Here is an 18177-nt window from a genome sequence, read left to right as displayed (position 1 = left end):
GTAAAAAAAATGGTTTTATTAGCATGTATAGTTCAGTTTATAATCTTCAGTATTGTGTTTATTTAAAATTTATTTATTTAAAATATGCTTTGCTTTTGTATATTTTTCCCTTTTAAATAAAAATAAAAAGATTCCATAAATGTCATAAGAAGAAAAACATAATTCTATGAAAACTTTGTAAAGACTTTGTACTCATTCAGTTGCCAAAAGTTCTGGGATATTTCCTAACATGACACACAAGGTTTTTGGTTTTGTGTGTTTTAACACTATGTTGGGTTTTTTTTAGCACATGATCAATGTGCAATCTGATGTACTATTCCTGAGTCATGCTTTTCTGAAAAAAAACTTACTAGCATTTTGAAGAGTTCAGAAAGTCTTCTGATTATTTTTTGAAAAATTTTTTTTAATATTTCTGCCTTTTTTCCTTCTGAAGAAATAATAATACATGTTCTTGTACTTTCTGTTATTTGGAAGTCAGTGGGCTTTACAGTGGTTGCTCAGCTGCATTTTGTTAGGTTTTTTTCCCTTACTGAATGTATCTATCCCATAGGATTGTGCCTCTGTTTCTATGACAGGTTTTATTTTTATCTTGCAGAGTCTACTTCAAATGGATTTTTCAAGAAATACATAGGCATATGCTGAATTGCAGGCTTTTTGTGTCTTAAAAGTGCTTTTTTTCTTTGCCAAGTTTGAGAGAACCTGTGCAATCTGATGAATTCGAACACATATTAAAAATCACTTCTTGAAAGTGTTATTTTTCTGCCATTTTTACACCTCTGTGGTTGAAAATAATCTCATCTAAATTCTTAATGATTAGTTGTCTTAAGTTCTATGAAAAGTGAGATGACATGAGTGTTAACAGTGTTTGCAGAGTGATGATGTATCTGCAGTGATTATACTTACACTGTGAACTCTCCCGTCATGAAGTCTGCATCCAAGTGTTTGCAGAAAACAGGATATATATTACTAGCACCTTTATAATTTAATTTGATCCTGTCAGTTGTTAGCATTAGAGACATGTTAATTCTCTTTTAGTATTAAAAAAGTAGTGGTCAGAAATGAAAGACACATCAGGGAAACAGCTAAAAACATCTCAAGTGTGTAGTGTTGCATAGCCAAGAATAAGGTCTCTTTGTTGATTTTTCTGCATAGTAATTGTCCTAAGGAGGGCCCAGGCAGGCAGGTTTTTCTGCATTTATATGTAGCATAGTACAGTCTCCATTAATTACAAAAGAAAACTGATTGTTCAGCAGTATTTCTGGCCCCTTGCTGTCCCGTATGGTCTCTAAAATCCCAGTTTGTTTTTTAGGTATTCGGAGACATGGCCTTTGTATAGGGATAAGGGTTTTGAATAAATGAGCACACCCCTACTATTACACTAATGCATATGATCAGGAACATATGATTATCTGGAATGGTCATATTTATCATTATCGCAAGCATTAGGCTTCTATACCCTTCAGACAGATTGTAATTTCTTTTAAATGACTGAGAGTCTATGTAGAAGCGAAAACAAAAGGCGCTTTTGCTGAACTGAGATAAATATTTTTTAATTCTGTGCCATGCCATGTTTTCTTCAAAAACTGCTATGTGATCTGGGGAGAAAGTGTCTGAAAAGAAGAATAGTTTCTTTTCAAGCACACAGAGGATTGATTTGCTTTTCTCTGTGCATCCCTCCTTGTTTTTCTTATCCAGTGTTTCTAATTGCACCTGAAACCTCAGTACTGTTGAGAATTTCTAAATTCACTTCTGGATTTGCAGTAAGCAGGCTAGGTGGTTCCGTTTGTGAAGAGGAACTGCAGAACAGTTGTTTAATTTGTTATCTTTGATTTGGTACCTTTTCATAGTTGCATTTAAACCAAGTAGAAAAATATTTATGAATTGAAATACCTTTGTATTTTGTTTAGGAGGTACTTCTATTCCTTCTTAGAGATAAGACAGCACATTAAGCTGTTTGTTTGTTTTTTAAAGTACAAATTAGTTATAAGAAAGTGAGGTGTTAGTCTTTTGCCCTGTAAGTGGTGTCTTGTGAGGTTTTTTTACGTGTCACCTCCTTTTTTCAGAGTTAATGAAAAATTGTTTTAAGTAATTACAACTGTCAAGGTATTTAATACTACCTGACTCCATGATCTGCTAGTTCTTTAATTGTAAAACATAGCATATAGTAAACATACTTTATTTAAATGAAATGCCAAGAATTAAAACAAACCCATAGTTTTATACTGCAGATTTATTTATTTATTTTTAACTGTGAATGGTTGGTGACACCTATGAAAATATTTCTGTATTGAAATGAAGTAGTTTGAGTTTGGTTGGAGAGAGGAACCTGCTGACTGTGAGAGAGAACAAAAACAGCAGACAAAATTGCTGTCAATTAAATTAGCTGCCTTTGCTTGCACTTGGATTATTTCTGCTACTGAACACAAGATTTTTTCCAATAATCTTCTTCTTTTTCTTTTGTTATGAGGAACAGTTCATCCATCTTTGCCAGCTTAAATGAGTAAACACAAGGATTATCAGGGAGAACAAAACAGTGCCAAGAGCTCTGACTATAGAATTAAGGAATAATGGACAAAATGCTGAGAACCAGGCATGTTTCAGGTATTTTCTCGCCCTGCGGTTCTTAGGGACTGAGAACAGACTGGTGCTTCCATCTGCTCAGCATCCAAAGCCGCAAAAGCTTTTGACAGACATCTACGTCTTTGAAAGACTCAAGCAAAGATCAACTTTTTAATAATTATTTGTTATTAAATGGGGTAGGTGGTGAGAAACATAACAGTGATTTTGGTTAGAGCATTGACCCAGGACATAGAAGGCCAAAACCTTTTTCAGTTTCAAATTGTGCAGAATTGCCTCTTCAGTCCTCCCAAGAGACCGACTGTGCTTGGGGTGGACATTTCATGCTCTCCTGTTAAAATGAACCTCCTGTGCAACAAACTACAAAATTAATGGGATCACAGAAAAAGCAAGTGAGAGGTATCATGTCTGTGTAGTCTGTTAATAGGGCCACTTCAGGAGAAGGGAGAAAGTCATAGGCTATGTAGTCTCTGTTTCTTACTCCAATAGTTAGGCTTTGACTGAAATACAAATTTAGACATGCAGTTTTGATTTAAAGGTGGTGCATTAATTCTGCTCCAAAGTTAATTGTTTCAGCAAGAAAAGATCAGCATTTTAAAAAAAACAATTTTTCATTTCTAATCTGAATTTTCTATGCTCAGCTTCTAAGTGCTGTATAATATTATGCCTTTCTTGCCATAGAGAGAGCTATCAAAACTTGCTTTCCTAGCAGCTATTTATAAGACATAATGGGTCTGTATTTTATCTATCACCTGTGTTAGCTGTGTGGATTGAGCTTTTCTAGCATCTCATCAGACTCTTTTTCCAGACTGCTTTCTCTCTTTACTCAGCAAACTCATTTATCAGTTTTCTTCTTCAAATATGGATCTCATAAGTACAGACCATACTCTTGTAGCAGTTTGAATGATGCTCTATAACAGCTTCGGCTCACTCTGCATCTTGAGCATCCCGCCTAATTTACCTGCAGTTACAGTTATGTTCTCCTCTGCCAGTGTTGTCTGCAAGAGATAAGTAACAAAAGATGTGCTGACCGTGTAGGTTTGCAAACAATTGCCTTTGGCAGAGGTTTTTTTACTGTCTCATTTTAACTATGTCCCTCAGAAGAGAAATAGGACTTTAATGGAGAGTAAGCATTTATTACAAGCAGAAGGACACACACCCAAACTCTTAGGGACACAGCCCCAGAGATCTTCAAAGGAACAGGGTATTTCTGTGCTTTCAGATTTTAACTTCTGTCCTTCTCCTACTTAACTGTTTACATGTGAGGTAAAACAGGATGTGTGATCTGTGGGGTTTTTTTGTTTTGTTTTTATATGGTAACATATTGTTTGGACAATTTGGGGCTAGTAAATCTTGTCTAATTTCAACAGCCTTTTTCTTGTTTTAGTCCATTATGATTTATATATTCCCAAAATAAGTTAAAGATTTGAAATAAGTTGGTAATGCAATAGAATATAATTAAAAAATTATTTGTTTCATTTCTTGGTCACACAATTTATTTGAATATCTGGGGGCGAGAGAACTTGGGAGGAAAAAAGAGTGTGACCTTTTGGAGTTAAAGGGAATTTGTAATATTTGGAATTTACCATTTAGTAGCCATGTTTTCAACAAACACAGTGCCCTGTTGACAGTAAGGGACCTGAATTATGAAATAGTCATGTTTATTATGCAGCTTTACTTCTAAAAATTGAATTTCAGTCAGTGTTAAGTGCAAATATCAAGAAAATCAAACTTATTTTTGTTGTACTATTATGTTAGCATTAGTGACATGTTAGGAGACTTTTGTATTTTTACTTTGTCAGTAACTTCTCTTTAAATAAATGAGAGAAAAATATAGTAAATTTCATACATTTACATACATTCCTGTAAATTCAGGTTTGTAGTGAATGCAATGGCAGAATGTTTTGGGGGTTTTTTGCCACTTCTTTATTAATATCATCCTCCTTCTCAGCTTGTATTTATTTTGTTTCAACAGAAACACGAACTCAGGTTCCAGTTCCTCAGCGTATTCATGCCAATTTTTAAATGTGTTGCTATTTTTCTTAGCAGTTACTCTGTTTCAAATCTCCATGCTTCTTTGTGGAACACTGGGTTATAACTCTAAATGAAACTTCTTAAAGTCCTATTTTACAGGTAATTCTTGTTAAGTAGATGAATAGCATTTGAATTGACGGTTGGACTTGATGATCTTAGAGGTCTTTTCCAACCTTAATAATTCTATGATTCTAATTCTGAATTACTTCTTTCTGGATTTTGAAGATTAGTATTGCTTTTCTAAAGACAGAAAATATTGTGTCACATGAGAATGCTTGTAACTTTTTATTGCAAAGCAGGTCAAAGAGGCGGAAAAAGGGTAGAAAGAGAAGATCTCAGCAGCTGTGTGACAGAACTAGGTTGCTTGGAGATCTATTCAGATTTTTTGGTGTCTAGTAAAACTAGCTATTTTTATTAAGGCGCCTAGACAGTAGCTAAAATTACTTATTACATGCTATGAAACTGAATAGAAATTTCAGTAAACTTTTTCCAATTATGGAAGAATATGTATATGTTTCAGTTTTTCCTCAAGGCTTTAACTAAAGTATTATAACTGCTCTGCATGCTTTGGGGATAAGTCTTGCAGTTGTACAGAGTCCTTGCATGTACTAAACACTGTCTGAGGTGACTACCCATCTCAGAAAATGTTTTTTCATTTAGAAAAAGGTCAAAGGTCAGCCCTCGAGAGGAAACATTTAAATTCTGAGTCAATCCTAAAATCCTGCCAACTAGCAAAATATTAACATGCCCAATCTAGTCTTTAGCCCATTTCTACTTTTACCGCTGGAACAACTTTCCCTTGTGTGAGTGACTTTGTTTAATGAATTTCATGTTACAAAATATTAAATAAGATGACTTATAATGAAGTATTTTAGAATTTTATACACATCTTTCTTTAATACAAGGCAGTAAACGTTCAGAGGTCATCAAACGCTTTCATCAAACACTTCAATCATTTCATGTGTAGTTAACATTAGGAATAGACGTGAGAGTTCAGGTTGGGAATAGGAAGAGTGAAAGCCCAAGTATTTTACTACCAGAGGAGAAGAGGTGTAAATTAAACATGTCATGAAGGAAGACTGTTAATTAATTAGGAAGATAAACCTTTCTAGATGATAGGAAATCTAGAAAATTGGTATATTATACAGAAGTGGGAAAATATAATGAAGACACTTACAGAAAAGTTAGAGCTATAAAACGGAGAAAACCAGTATTTTCATGTTCCATTTGTAAAGGAGAGATAAAGAGGTACTTTTAAATTTGAAGGATTTTGTTTAAAAAAATGAAATTTAAATGTTGCAAGATTTAAAAAGTCATCTTTTCATTTTTAAAAAGAAAATTAATATTTATGAAACTCTTGGTTCTTTCTGAGTAATATATATTTACATATGCATGCATTAAAAACATTATTGGTTTCAAAGTCATAAATTTTGCAGTAAGACATTTTTATCAAGATTATGATCATGCTAAGCCTCATGTATGCTTATGTCACTCTAAAAAAAACACGTCATTTTAGTCAAACCTTTTTGAATTCTAAAAGTTAGGGTAAATAAAGTGTATGTAAAAATAAAATTAGATTCTTATTAGCCAATGTAGTCAATTAAATTGATAAAATTTCTGTGAGCTATTAATAATTGTGATGCTTGGAAGTATTTTAAAAAAAAAAAGCTAAAATTTACATTTTAATTTTAACTCTTACCATGTAGCAAGTAATTATGAAAATTGATACATTTGTTGTCAGATATCAGCATTCATTGTTCCTAGTGGTAACATGTAAACTGAAGTTCTTAGTTTTTCCTTCCCATAGAAGTGTACCCAGGGCCAGGCAGCAGAGAGCCTGAGTGCATAGTCCCACCAGGCCCTATACTTTCCTTTTCAATAAGGTTCAAAGTCTGCTAGCAGATCTCATACCCAGCCACCCACATGCACACACTCACATGGGTCTCTCCTGGCCCCTAGACCTTGACCTCTGGTACCCACCTCAGACACCTCTTGTCCAACTTGCTGGCTAGTACAACCTGAAGTTCGCAGGAAGGTTACACGAGCGTACTTATGTAGGTCTATGCAGTATCTGAGCTCAGACCTGTGGTCTCTCTGGTAGATAGCCTTCAGACCTGTGGTCTCTCCAGTATTCAGCTGCCAGGTCTTTCTCATCCCACATAGCAGCTTCTCCTCTCGCAAGTTCACCAGCAGGTTTAAAAACATGTCCCCTCACACACACAATAGAGAACTTAATCACTCGGAAGATTTTTAGAAACGGAATTTAGTGAGGAGATGAGACAGGCTACAGTGATCATGTGCAGAAGTTGGCCCGGCAAATGCATTGACCAGGAGCCTGCTTACTTGCAACTGTCCTGTTTAATCTCATTCCTTCTTTATTTTCTCATGCTTATTCCTCCTGGATTCATCTTGATCTGTTCCCTCCTTTGGCTCTTCACATAAACAACCCATTAAAAATTCAATGTTTGCCTAAAAAGAACTTAATTCCATGAAAAGTTTCACAGTTCCCCACAATTCCCCTCCTCCCCAGCATCCCATAGCAAGTTTGCTCTTTTTCATGAGATCCATGATAATCTTGTTTTTCTTCTCATCAGTTAGAGTTCTGGTTGAATCTCTTGAAGGTAACGCGTAAGCGCTTCCTGTTGTGGCTCATTGATCAGGGTCTCCAGAGTTCTGGGCTTCGTTACTATGCCCGTTATCTACGGTTTGCCAGCTGTGATCATTTTATGACTTCTATTTCTTGCCTTTGTCTTTTATGCTGAATAGCTGTTAACAAGTTATTTTTACAGAAAGTTTCAATTCAAATTAAAAGTATTCCTTTTTTCTCCTCATTTTTCTCCCTCTTCCTTTCTCCATGTTGGAATTCTATTCTTCTGTCTTAAATGGCTGTTCTTCAGGTGAGTTACTGATGTCCATAGGGAGAAATGAGTAACCTCCTGGAAATTTATGCCCGGCTTTTCTCATACTGGTAGGTGGTTTGGTTCTAAGTACAGCCCAGAGTAGTGTATGTTTTCCAATAACTAGGAATTACAGTTCAAATGGCTCTGCTAAATTTTCTGTGTACCATTCCATTTCTGTATCACAAAGGTAAATACTGCATACTTTTCTAAATAATACTGTTGATTTATCAGTTAGGGTCTGAAACACTATTTCTAAAATATGTTGTGTGTGAAATATGTTAATAATTGAAATTATTTTTTTCTTTGTAGAACCAAAATTGCAATTTCAGCCACCACATCAAGTACAGCACAAAGTTATGAATACAGAACAGAATGGCATCAAAGAGAATCATTCAAGACACATTTCTCGCAATGACATGAGACAACCAAGGAATGAGAAACCCCCTCGTTTTCAAAGGGATATTCAAAATTCAAGGCAGGCTTTGGAAAGTGGTGGGTTTTCAAGAAACAGAGGTCCTGAAAGGCACAGCTCTTTAGACCATTGGACAGATGAAAAAAATAAAAGTGACAGACATTATACTAGAAATGATAGGCCAAAGGATTTGGGTTATCCCATAGCCGCTCACCAGAGTGATATTACTTTCAAAAAAAGGGATAACAATATGCAAAACAGAGTAGGAAAAGGGGTGTCTTTCACAGAATTCAAGGAGAACTCTGCTGCTCAAGATACTACAGACAACAATAACCAGAAACGTGGGAAAAGGGAAAACCAAATACACAATTCTGAAAATTTTTGTGATAGGAAGGCACGAACAATAAGTAGTGAAGCCTTTATGGTAAAAAGTGAGCAACATTTTGGTGTTAATAATGATTACCAAAATCCTGGTAGAACTGACAGTTTTAATGCTGTACCAAATGGAGATATTGAGCATCATCAGAAAGGAAGACGAGTAGGACCTATCAAATCATCAGGACCCACTACGATCCCATCCTTTGATGATAAAATGTTGTATTACAACACCGGTCCCAAAAGGAGATCTGGGCCCATCAAACCAGAGAAAATATTAGAACCATCGATTCACATGGAGTATGGAAAAAGTTGGAGACCAGGGGATGAATGTTTTGCTCTTTATTGGGAAGACAACAAGGTATGCCTTTGCCACATGAGAAGTACTTCAAATTGTACCTTTAATGTTTTCTTATGTAATGTGGGAGATTTAGCACGCTAGCTCGGAGACACGGGGCTTTGTTCATAGGTGTGTAGTGTGCTTCTTGGCTAGCTTCTTGTTCTATTTTTTTTTATTTGTGAGATATGTCGCTTGTATTCATTGTGTGAAACTTTATGTCGCTTGTATTCATTGTGTGAAACTTTAAGCGCTTAAATTAAGTCATCTTGAAGGTGATTGTTTCTCTCATTTAGGTGGAGTTTAGCATGACTAAGCTGCTCACTGAAGCATTTGACTTAAGTTCTGAAAATTTGAAGGGATGAATATGGATCTAGGTGCCCATGTTCTTTTCCAAGGAACAAGAAATAGGATGCTATGCTGTCTAGAATAGTAGGTAATGGTAGATGTGTAATGCCTTTTTCTGGAATAAGCTAGCGTGCAACCTTTACTAGTGCAAGGGAAGACCAAAGTCTGCAGGAACAGGGCTGTTTAAAAGAAAAATCCCTCTCTTATTTCAATCATCGCAGAAAGGAAACAGCAAAAGGCTTATTTTTTTATTACCACTAGTAGACTTTTAGCTGAGGAATTTGTGGACCAAATGAGTTATGCTGCATGATAGTTTTGCTTTACTGGTTTTTAAAAGTCTGAATACTTCCTCTTCACCTTTTTCCTGTTAGTAAGATTTCTCTTGCGGCAAGACACTTTCCTTTCATCTTCTCCTCCTCTGTTAAAAAAGTTTAAGGCTATTTTCTTTTATTTGTTATTATCTGTTCAGGAGTTGTCTGTCACTCTTCTTGGGTAGTTTCTTCAGTTTTTGACCCTTTCTGATAATCAGAGAAGAGAACTGCCTTAAATATTATTGTTTTATTATGGTTTTATTCCCACCATTTTCTGTCTTTTTTCTTTTTTGTTTATTTTATGTTATTTATTTAAGGTTTTTTCTTTTTTTTTGGCTTTTTTACAGGAATTAGGTAGTGTTAGCTCAGCAGCATGACTTTATTTTTTCTCTCTTTTGTTTGTATGACTAAAACAGATAAGGCATGCAAAATTTTTGATAGTGGCAACATATAGTGAGTTGACTCTCTGAAATAGGAATATATAGCTTGGGTGGATGGATTAGTGTGAAACATAATGGCATATTATGAAACTGTTTCTTATTTTGAGAAGCATATTTGCATTACTGAGATGAGTTTTTGAAATTGTGGAAAGTATGAAACTTGCAAAATAAGTAGATATAAGGTAATCCCAGACTGTTACCTGAAAAGTATGCATCACATTAGAAGGGGGTTTTTTGAGGGTTATTGGGTTTTTGGTAGTTACAATAAATGCTGCTGCTCACATCTAGGACAATTTTGAAATGTGATGACAAAATACAGTACTGAGCTTAACCATGTTAGGGGGCAGTGATTTCTTTGTGTTCAATAAGATAAAAGTGATTGAATATCTTCAAGAAAGATTATCTGTGTTTGTATACATGTCAAAAAATAAAGTTTTGTGTTTAGGAAAAGGACTTTTTGAAGGGGCAGTTTTATCATATTTTTATTATATTTTATTATATTAAAATAGGTATATATTAGTATATACAGTGTATATGGCTGATAGGCACTTACTGATACATGTATTTTAAGAACAAGTCTTACAATAACACTTCTCTGTATACAGTAGCATTTGTGTTAGTGATAAATTCGTTCTGCTTTCAGAGAAATGAAAAAAAGTCTTTTAAATGTTCAGTCTAATTTCATAAGCTGCATATTTTCTCAATGAGTATTCTAAATACATTCTACTGTGTCCTTGCAGTCTACCATGTGGAAGTTTAATACACCTGGTTTAATAACTGGTACAAATCTTACTCAAAATATAATGCTGACTAAGACTAAATATATATATATATATACACATACACACGTATATATGAAAAGGTAGTTGTTAAGCTGTTTGTGGTATTTCAGGTAGTATTTTATGACCTTTGAAAATTTCTCTTTTAAGTTCTACCGGGCAGAAATTGAAGCTCTCCATTCTTCTGGGACAACTGCAGTTGTTAAATTCTGTGATTATGGAAATTATGAAGAGGTGCTTCTCAGCAACATCAGACCTGTTCATGCAGACACATGGGTATGTGATAACAAATTGTATTAAAAAATATAAACTACATAGTCTGTACAAAATATGTAACCCTTCAGAAATTAATGCCTACTCATGCAAAGAGTGCTAATTACATGTGTAGAAAAATAGTTAAGTGAATACACAAACAAAATCTCAACTTCTAGTTGTCTATATGAAACTCCATAAAAGTGTATTATCATGTGGTATTCTTTCTGTATAATAAATTTCAATTGTATTGTTTGAAAATGAATAACTGACCTGTCAGCCAAACAGTTTTATGCATATTTTCTCTCTAAAACTTGTTGCTTACTCTATTAAACACAAATTTCTGTTTTATTTTATGTACATTGTATGTTGTTCTGTAAAGGTTAGGAAACAGTTTTTTAAAATATATATTCTGAAGGTTTTTACTACGTGTGTATGTATGGCTAAAAATAGACATCTGTGTCACTTTACTTTGTATCATGATTTTATTCTTGTTTCAATGATTTCTGCTTTGCCAAATACTGTGGTGGAGGTGTATGCCTCAAAATCTGTTTTATAAGATTTAGAATGTATTAGCCTTATGGAAGTTGGAAATTTCAAAAGGCTTTATTTGTGAATGTCATGGAAATAGAAGTACCTTTTGATTTAAAAAAAAAATGTCAGGAGTGCACAATTCTTTGCTGTTTACTCTTACTATAAAAAGCTGCACAAAAAGTATTCATATTTGTATATTGGTTCCTTAATGACTTGTGCTTATTTTCATTTCTTACCTCTGGGTCATATAGCTATATTAGTACGGCTGCAGAGGCTGAACATTTAACTACTGTTTCCTGCCAGTGGTCTTTTAACTTGTGTTCTTGCTGTAGCTCTCAGATGCCCTTATGGCCTCTGAGATGGCCTTTTTGTACTTAAAAAGATATCTGAAGCTCTTCCCAGCTGATGCATTGCTGTTTCTATGAAAATTTATCTTTTTTTTTTTCCTCCTTCTTTTTATCCCAATAGCTGAGCTGTAAGGTCCTAGTTTTTTATGTATGATTGCACTTATTTGGACCCTTTTTCTGGGTTAATAATCAGCCTTTTCTTCACACTTTTGATTACAATCTTGAGGAATGGCTTTTATTTTACTTTAAGCGTCTGAAAGTTAGCTCTCACAGTCTAAGAACTTGAGCTGGTGTTAAGACTAAGTTGATCTACTAGTGAGGTGCCAACCTGAAGCAGTGGTCCTTCTTTCTGCCTTTTCTGCCTATCTCTGACCACATGTTCCTCCTGTTCCCTCTCCTCCCATCTTGGATCGTCAGTGGTGTAGCCACAGGATGAGTCGAATGACATGGACCACTTCCCCCCCCCCCAGTTTCATTTGTTTTATTTCAGAGTTAGTTTGTTAAAGCTGACACAAGATAGTGGGACAAGGTATGGAGGGGGGTTTCTGCCACTGAAGTAGCAAAGTCCTAACATCATGCTGCACCCTGATCTAGTCATTGAGGCTTCCTTAGTTGTTTCTGGGGAGAAATAAGGATTCCCCAAGGACCTTTCAGTCCATTCAGAAATGAAGGATACCTTTCTCAAGGTTCTTTTTTCTCTCAAGGGAGCCTTGCTGAATAGCATAAATTCAAACAACTAAACTTAGATCATTATAGTTATATAAGATAGATGCCAACCGACATCTTCACAGCTAACAAAATTTTTATGGTTTCTTTCCGAGGTTTTACTGTTTTGTTGCTAAAAGGTCCTTGCAGCTATAGGATTTTTGGAGGAGAAAGTTGATTAGCACTTTGCTCTTCACTTTTTTGTGTTTGGATGCTAACTGTAGTCCTCATTATGCATTTGCAGTTCCTAATCACCTATTGGAGGCATGCTCTGATACTCAGGTTTGTCTTTTAAGCTGAACACTGTTGATCACTTTTCTTTGTCTCGGTGTTCATATTAATATATAAATCTAGATAGCACACACAAATGCAAAATGAAGTTCTCATGCTGCTTAATACTTAATTCTTTGTTGTAAGATTTAAGTAACTGTGATATTTCCTCTTTACAAGAGAACAGAACAGATTTTAAACTGACTTCAATAATTACTTTTCTTTCACTGATCGATGGAAGCAGCAACAATGACCTTGTTTTTTAGAAGTGTTATGCTGAGTTTTATTGCAGTCCTTCCAGGTAGCTTCCAGATCACTAAGTCTGTCTTAGCTGTTTGTACTGAAGAGTTGTTACTAACGTAGAAATACACTGTAGGTGAGTTCTGATGTCCTAATATTGCCAGTTTTTTAGAATCCTTCTTGAGAGAGTTGTTGATAGTAAGAAAAGATTTAGTGAATTGACTTAAAGGCATAAATTTAGTCTATGTGTTAGAATTGATTATTCTTTACTGTTTTCTCCAGCACACTTTTTGGTACTCATGTGTTGAATTTAATTTTTTTTTTCCCCAAAAAAAAACCCTGGTGAAAGTATACCACTGGGAGGAAGAAGAAGAAAAAAAAAAAAAGAAAAGCAAAAAGTTGCTCCTCTAGTCACTTGAAAAAACAGCCAAAATATCACAGTGACCTTATTTGATGACATGATCTATTTTTTAAGCACCTGAGCTTCTGGTCTACTTTTGGAAACCTTTATAATTATCAAAAATAGTAAAATAATGAAAATTCTTTACATTGTTAGTAGGCGTAATATAATTTCATTTTCTTTTCACCGCCTGCTGGTTAACATTCTGCTCTGTATTCCTGCTGACTCTCTAATACTGAACTGCACTGCATTAGAACAAGTTTTGTGGGTTTGGTGGGTTTTGTTTGGTTTTTTGGTGGTTTTTTTGTTGTTGTTTTTTTCTTTCCTTGACTGTAGATCAAATCTGCCTGATATTTTCAGGATACATTGTGCTTTCCACTTTAATGGAAAAAGTGTTACTAGATGATCTTAAGACTCCTTGATAATTGATTGTATACAGTCCCATCACCCTGTTTGCCCTGAGTCCTTGTAAGTTTTCAGTCCCTCTGACACCTAACATGCTGCTATTTATCTTTCTGATGGCTGGAAGTATAGAAGATAAAGAAGTGTTTTACATAAGGTAAATCAAAAAGGTAGTGGGGAGTTTTTTTTCAATAGTCATGTACAACACCCATATAAATATATATAAGAACACTAAAACTGTTTGGTTTTTTTTTCTTAGTACTTGCAAAATATGTCTTAGGTATGCAATTCATAAATAATTTTAATAATAAAATTACATTTGGATTCTGCTGTTTTAGAATTTTTCTAAGTATCTTGTATGTAACACTACAATACTGTATCCTTTTATTTCCCTGAATGTAGCAGGGGTCACTTAATGAAAATATTATAATCCCAATGAAAAAATTAAATGAAAAGCCATTGTAGAAATAAGAACTGCTTGTTTTTTCTTGTAAAATATGTAAGATTATACTAACAACTGAAAAGCATGGAACATTAAGGGCCTTCCTGACTCACTTAATAGTTTGTTCTGTGGAAAAAAAAAATAAATAAAGTCAAGATAATACTTTAAACTTTAAGTCTTAATTTTATTCTCTAACTTGTAGGGTTTTCTTTCCTTAATAAATTATGAAAATGTGTAGCCTAAGTACTTATCTTCTGACATTTTTCCCTAAAGCCAAATCCTTGCTTTCCCTTTTCCATTCTGCATTTCCTTAGTCACGTGGTAGGCCTTGTTTCCACCATTTACACTTCAATTACCCTTCTTTTTTTTGTTTTCTATTATTATATGAAGGAAATACAGATTGTAGTTTTCCCATCTGTATATGTTATGGCCTTGTTCTGATTGCTTTCAAAACAAGCTAGAATTCATACGAACTTTTTGTTTACAGTAGTTCACTTAAAAATACTAATTATGAAGTGAAGTCTGTAGTTTAGCTTAGTTTCCTCTTCCTGTATCTTGCAGTGTATTTCTGTCTAAAGAGGTAAGAAGGCAAAAATTATTATTAAGGTATGTATAATCCTAGTTCTTCTATAATTTGTTTTGTTCTGTGGAGACTGAAAATCCACTTTGCAGCTTTCCTCAACTCATTTCTCCAGTAAGGAAGGATTTGAGGAAAGAAAATAGCAAAGGGTCTTGGATTACAGTTAATTCATGCCGGCAGACATTTGAGAGCTCAAATTTGGTAATGTTGTGTCTTGTACCTCACAGAGCTCTAAGAGCTTCTACAGGTGTTGAATTACCTTAAATCAAACTGTGATTCAGGGCTTGATTATACCTGTCCCCTATTTCAGGTAAGTAAAGAAGTAAACTCCTGTGAGTTTTCTGAAGGTGTTCGAATCTCTCACTGCAATGTAAAGAGCAACACTGAAAACCACTAAAGGTAAAGGCTTACAGCTGCCTCTTTAAGCTGGAGAAGACTTTTGCCTGTCTGTTTTATGGAGGTTTTGAACCCATTTCAGTGTCTTGATTTACGACAGGCAAATAGTTACTTGAAGGATTGGGTGCCACTTCTTTATGGCTCTTCAGCCTGGATGGCCTTGGCATCACACTATGATCTTTTTGTGTTGCGTGTCAAGCAGGAAGTCTTTCCCATTGAATAATTAAGTAGGTGCAGTAGATAAATGTATCTTGGTTGGATCTTTTATCTAGCTTCTGTCCTCATCCACTGTGCTAAAACCAAGACTGTTAAGAGAATTGTACAGTCTACTTAACCTGTTCTAAGTTTACTGTAGAAAAAATGTCCCTAAATAGTTGCATCAGACAAGAATTTGATGTCTTAAGTTTTTTGACTTCTGTACTGTTAGGAAAATCTCTAGAATAATTTTACAGTTCATAATTACTCATGGACTAAATGAATTAAATGAAGGCTGGGTATTTTGGTCTGCCCTTCTTCCTGAGTTGTGGTGCATATTTATTAATTAATTTTAATCTAAAAAGTTACTAGCGTGGATTTAGTTTCCACAAAAGGCCATCTTTCTGCTTTATTAAAACACGTTAGATTTAGGCAGTTATTTTGTTGGGATGTGCCTTCCTTCCCATCTCACCAATATGTGGTGTTTTCAGTTGCTTCTGTCCTGCCAGGCTGAAAAATTACTTTTCATAGTCTATCCTAAACTTTTTTTTTTTAATATATTTTCTTACCAGAGACTTTTTTTACTTACTGGAAATGTTGCCTTAAATTCCATCACATCTTTTGCAGAGCATTGTCATACATGCCTTTACACAGAATTAACTGTCACGTTCTGTCAGGGTAATTCTTTATGTAATTTATTTATTTCCCCAACCTTCTTTTAAGAGGCAGTATTTAGAGACAAGCATTGTGGAAAGCATTTATCCTGATAAACTACTAGTAAGTATTTTTCTTTAGCATCTCTATCCTCTGAGAAACTACATAGTTTTTCAGACTTTAGCTTGGTGTATCCATGCTGGAATATAGACAGATGATCACAACTTAAGTTAACTGTTCCTGTGAAAGTTACTGGCCCTTAGCTGAAGTTTAATAACTGACATTTAAAGGTGGTTGAGGAACTGCATTTTACTTTTTAATAAACTAAAAGCAGGCAAATTTCAGTTGAGATGAGGTAATTTATACTAAGTGGGCATAAAACAATGGCTTTCAATTTTCTGTCTGTATCATTAGGCATTGCAAAATATGTTCAAGTCTTCCACTTGAGCATTTCATATTCGTCAAGCTATGAAATATCATTGCAGATTATTGCCAGCTGTACAAATCAGATTAAAGACACATTCTTCTTGGAGTTTTTAGTTATTGAAAAAAGTTGTGACAGTTAAAGCAGGATACTTTGAGCATTACACTGTTGTTCTCCTTCCCCTCCCCGCCTTGTTATTAAATTTAATTGCGTTCGATGATGATTCATTATTTGGAGACTATGTATGGGCTACTTAGGTTGTTTATTTTGAGACGGACTGTTCCTCACTAAACACCTTCCTTTAAAGTGACTTGCAATTTTGTTTTGAGATAGCATAGCTTAGCCTGTTTTAGGTATTGTGTTTGATCCTGTTATCATGTCATGAAAGTTCTTCAGATTCTCGTTTTGAGACTTCTGAAGGATTTTATGCTTGCATTTCTCTTTACTGCGTGTGTTGAGGTTGAACATATTGAGTATGTAAAAGAAGTTTCATGTGTAAAAGTGTCTGGACTATTCCTGCCATCACCATTTCTCTTCTGATTTCCCTGTCTCTTTCATGTTTCAGTGTTCCGAGTTTGTCCACATTTAATAGATTAATTCAAAGGATTTTAATTAAAGAGGAAACTGGAGGAATTAGCATAGCATTCCTGACTGATTGCTTTCTAGGGAAGAGAGACATGATACTGTTGGCTTGGTATCGCAGAAGAGAAGCTATGGCAAACCTAATTTGTAGTGGGGTATGTGTATATGATTCCAGAACTTACTCCCTCTTATATATACAGTGCATGTTGAATAGACATATTATTTAATGTACTGAAGTTTCCTTGTACAGGGATGGATAATGGATAATGTCTGGAATGCTTGTTTTTTTTTTTTTCCCCTTGTTTGATGCTTTGCAAGTGTTATCAGTAATAATATCTGTAAACAAGAAATCTTCCATAATGTAAGAACTTAAAAAAAGAAAAAAAAAAAAAAGTTGACTGTGAAGGCAATTTTTTGTAGAAAGGAGATTATTTTTTTCTTCATAAATGTTAAAGCACGTGAAATTACTCCTTTTGAGTTGTTTTTTGTTTGGTTGAGGTTTTTGGGGTTGGTTTTTTGGGGGGGGGGTGGATTGGTTTGGGGTTTTTTTTTGAGATATGTTTTTCTGCTTCTGTTGGCTTACTTACTTAGAGTAAATTCTGTAATGTTTGTAACAATGACAAGGACTCATGATTTATTTTCTTCATATTAATAATGTCATTTGGAGGTTTCTTTCATGTCCCAAGAGAGACATTTATAGACTATTATTAAATGTGGATGTCTGAGCTAGACGTAATTGTTCACGTTGTCAAAGAATAGCAACAATTAATCAGATTTTCTCAGAATATCTTTAGAGAGCATAAACAGAAAAGGAAATGTTTTGGCCTGACATCTTTCGTACAAAATTTGCTTTCCTTCTCATAACTTGGTTGGTATATCTAGATTTTCAAAGTTTTAGATAAGTATTATTTGCTTCAGCCTTAAAAATTTAATATCTTTGCTAAGTTAGTCAAGATACTTCTTTTTTTTTTTTTTAATATAAGTATAAAACTGACTAATTGTTCTAATTTCGGGGAGGGGGGGGAGTAGAATATCAAAGATTTTGAGATTAATTTCATATTCCTTTTAAAAATTAAGTGTGGTGTTGAAGAGCTCTTCGCCAAAGTGGAATACCTGTTTTTCTAATGAGAGCAAGAGCTGGTTAACAAGAAAGCAATAAATATGTGATGGCTACGTAGAGGTTTTTTTTTTTTCCCCATGTTTTGTGCATTTATTGTGTATGTCCCACATACTGAACATCA

The 18177-nt window shown here is 34.6% G+C and overlaps 1 protein-coding gene across 6 annotated transcripts in view; it reads left to right on the top strand.

Annotated features, from left to right (window-relative positions):
- The window catches only part of TDRD3 (tudor domain containing 3), a 110587-nt gene that overhangs the window by 74685 nt on the left and 17725 nt on the right, over window positions 1-18177 (top strand). For all 6 annotated transcript variants that reach the window (XM_075139143.1, XM_075139140.1, XM_075139145.1 and 3 more), the window contains 2 exons: window positions 7821-8659; window positions 10664-10789. In XM_075139143.1, coding sequence (XP_074995244.1) covers window positions 7821-8659; window positions 10664-10789 — 965 coding nt within the window. The remainder of the gene's footprint in view (window positions 1-7820; window positions 8660-10663; window positions 10790-18177) is intronic.

Source organism: Calonectris borealis, chromosome 1 (assembly GCF_964195595.1).
Source record: "Calonectris borealis chromosome 1, bCalBor7.hap1.2, whole genome shotgun sequence".
Lineage (NCBI taxonomy): Eukaryota > Metazoa > Chordata > Aves > Procellariiformes > Procellariidae > Calonectris > Calonectris borealis.
The sequence above is the reverse complement of the archived record's forward strand: the minus strand, read 5'-3'. Positions and strand labels throughout refer to the sequence as shown.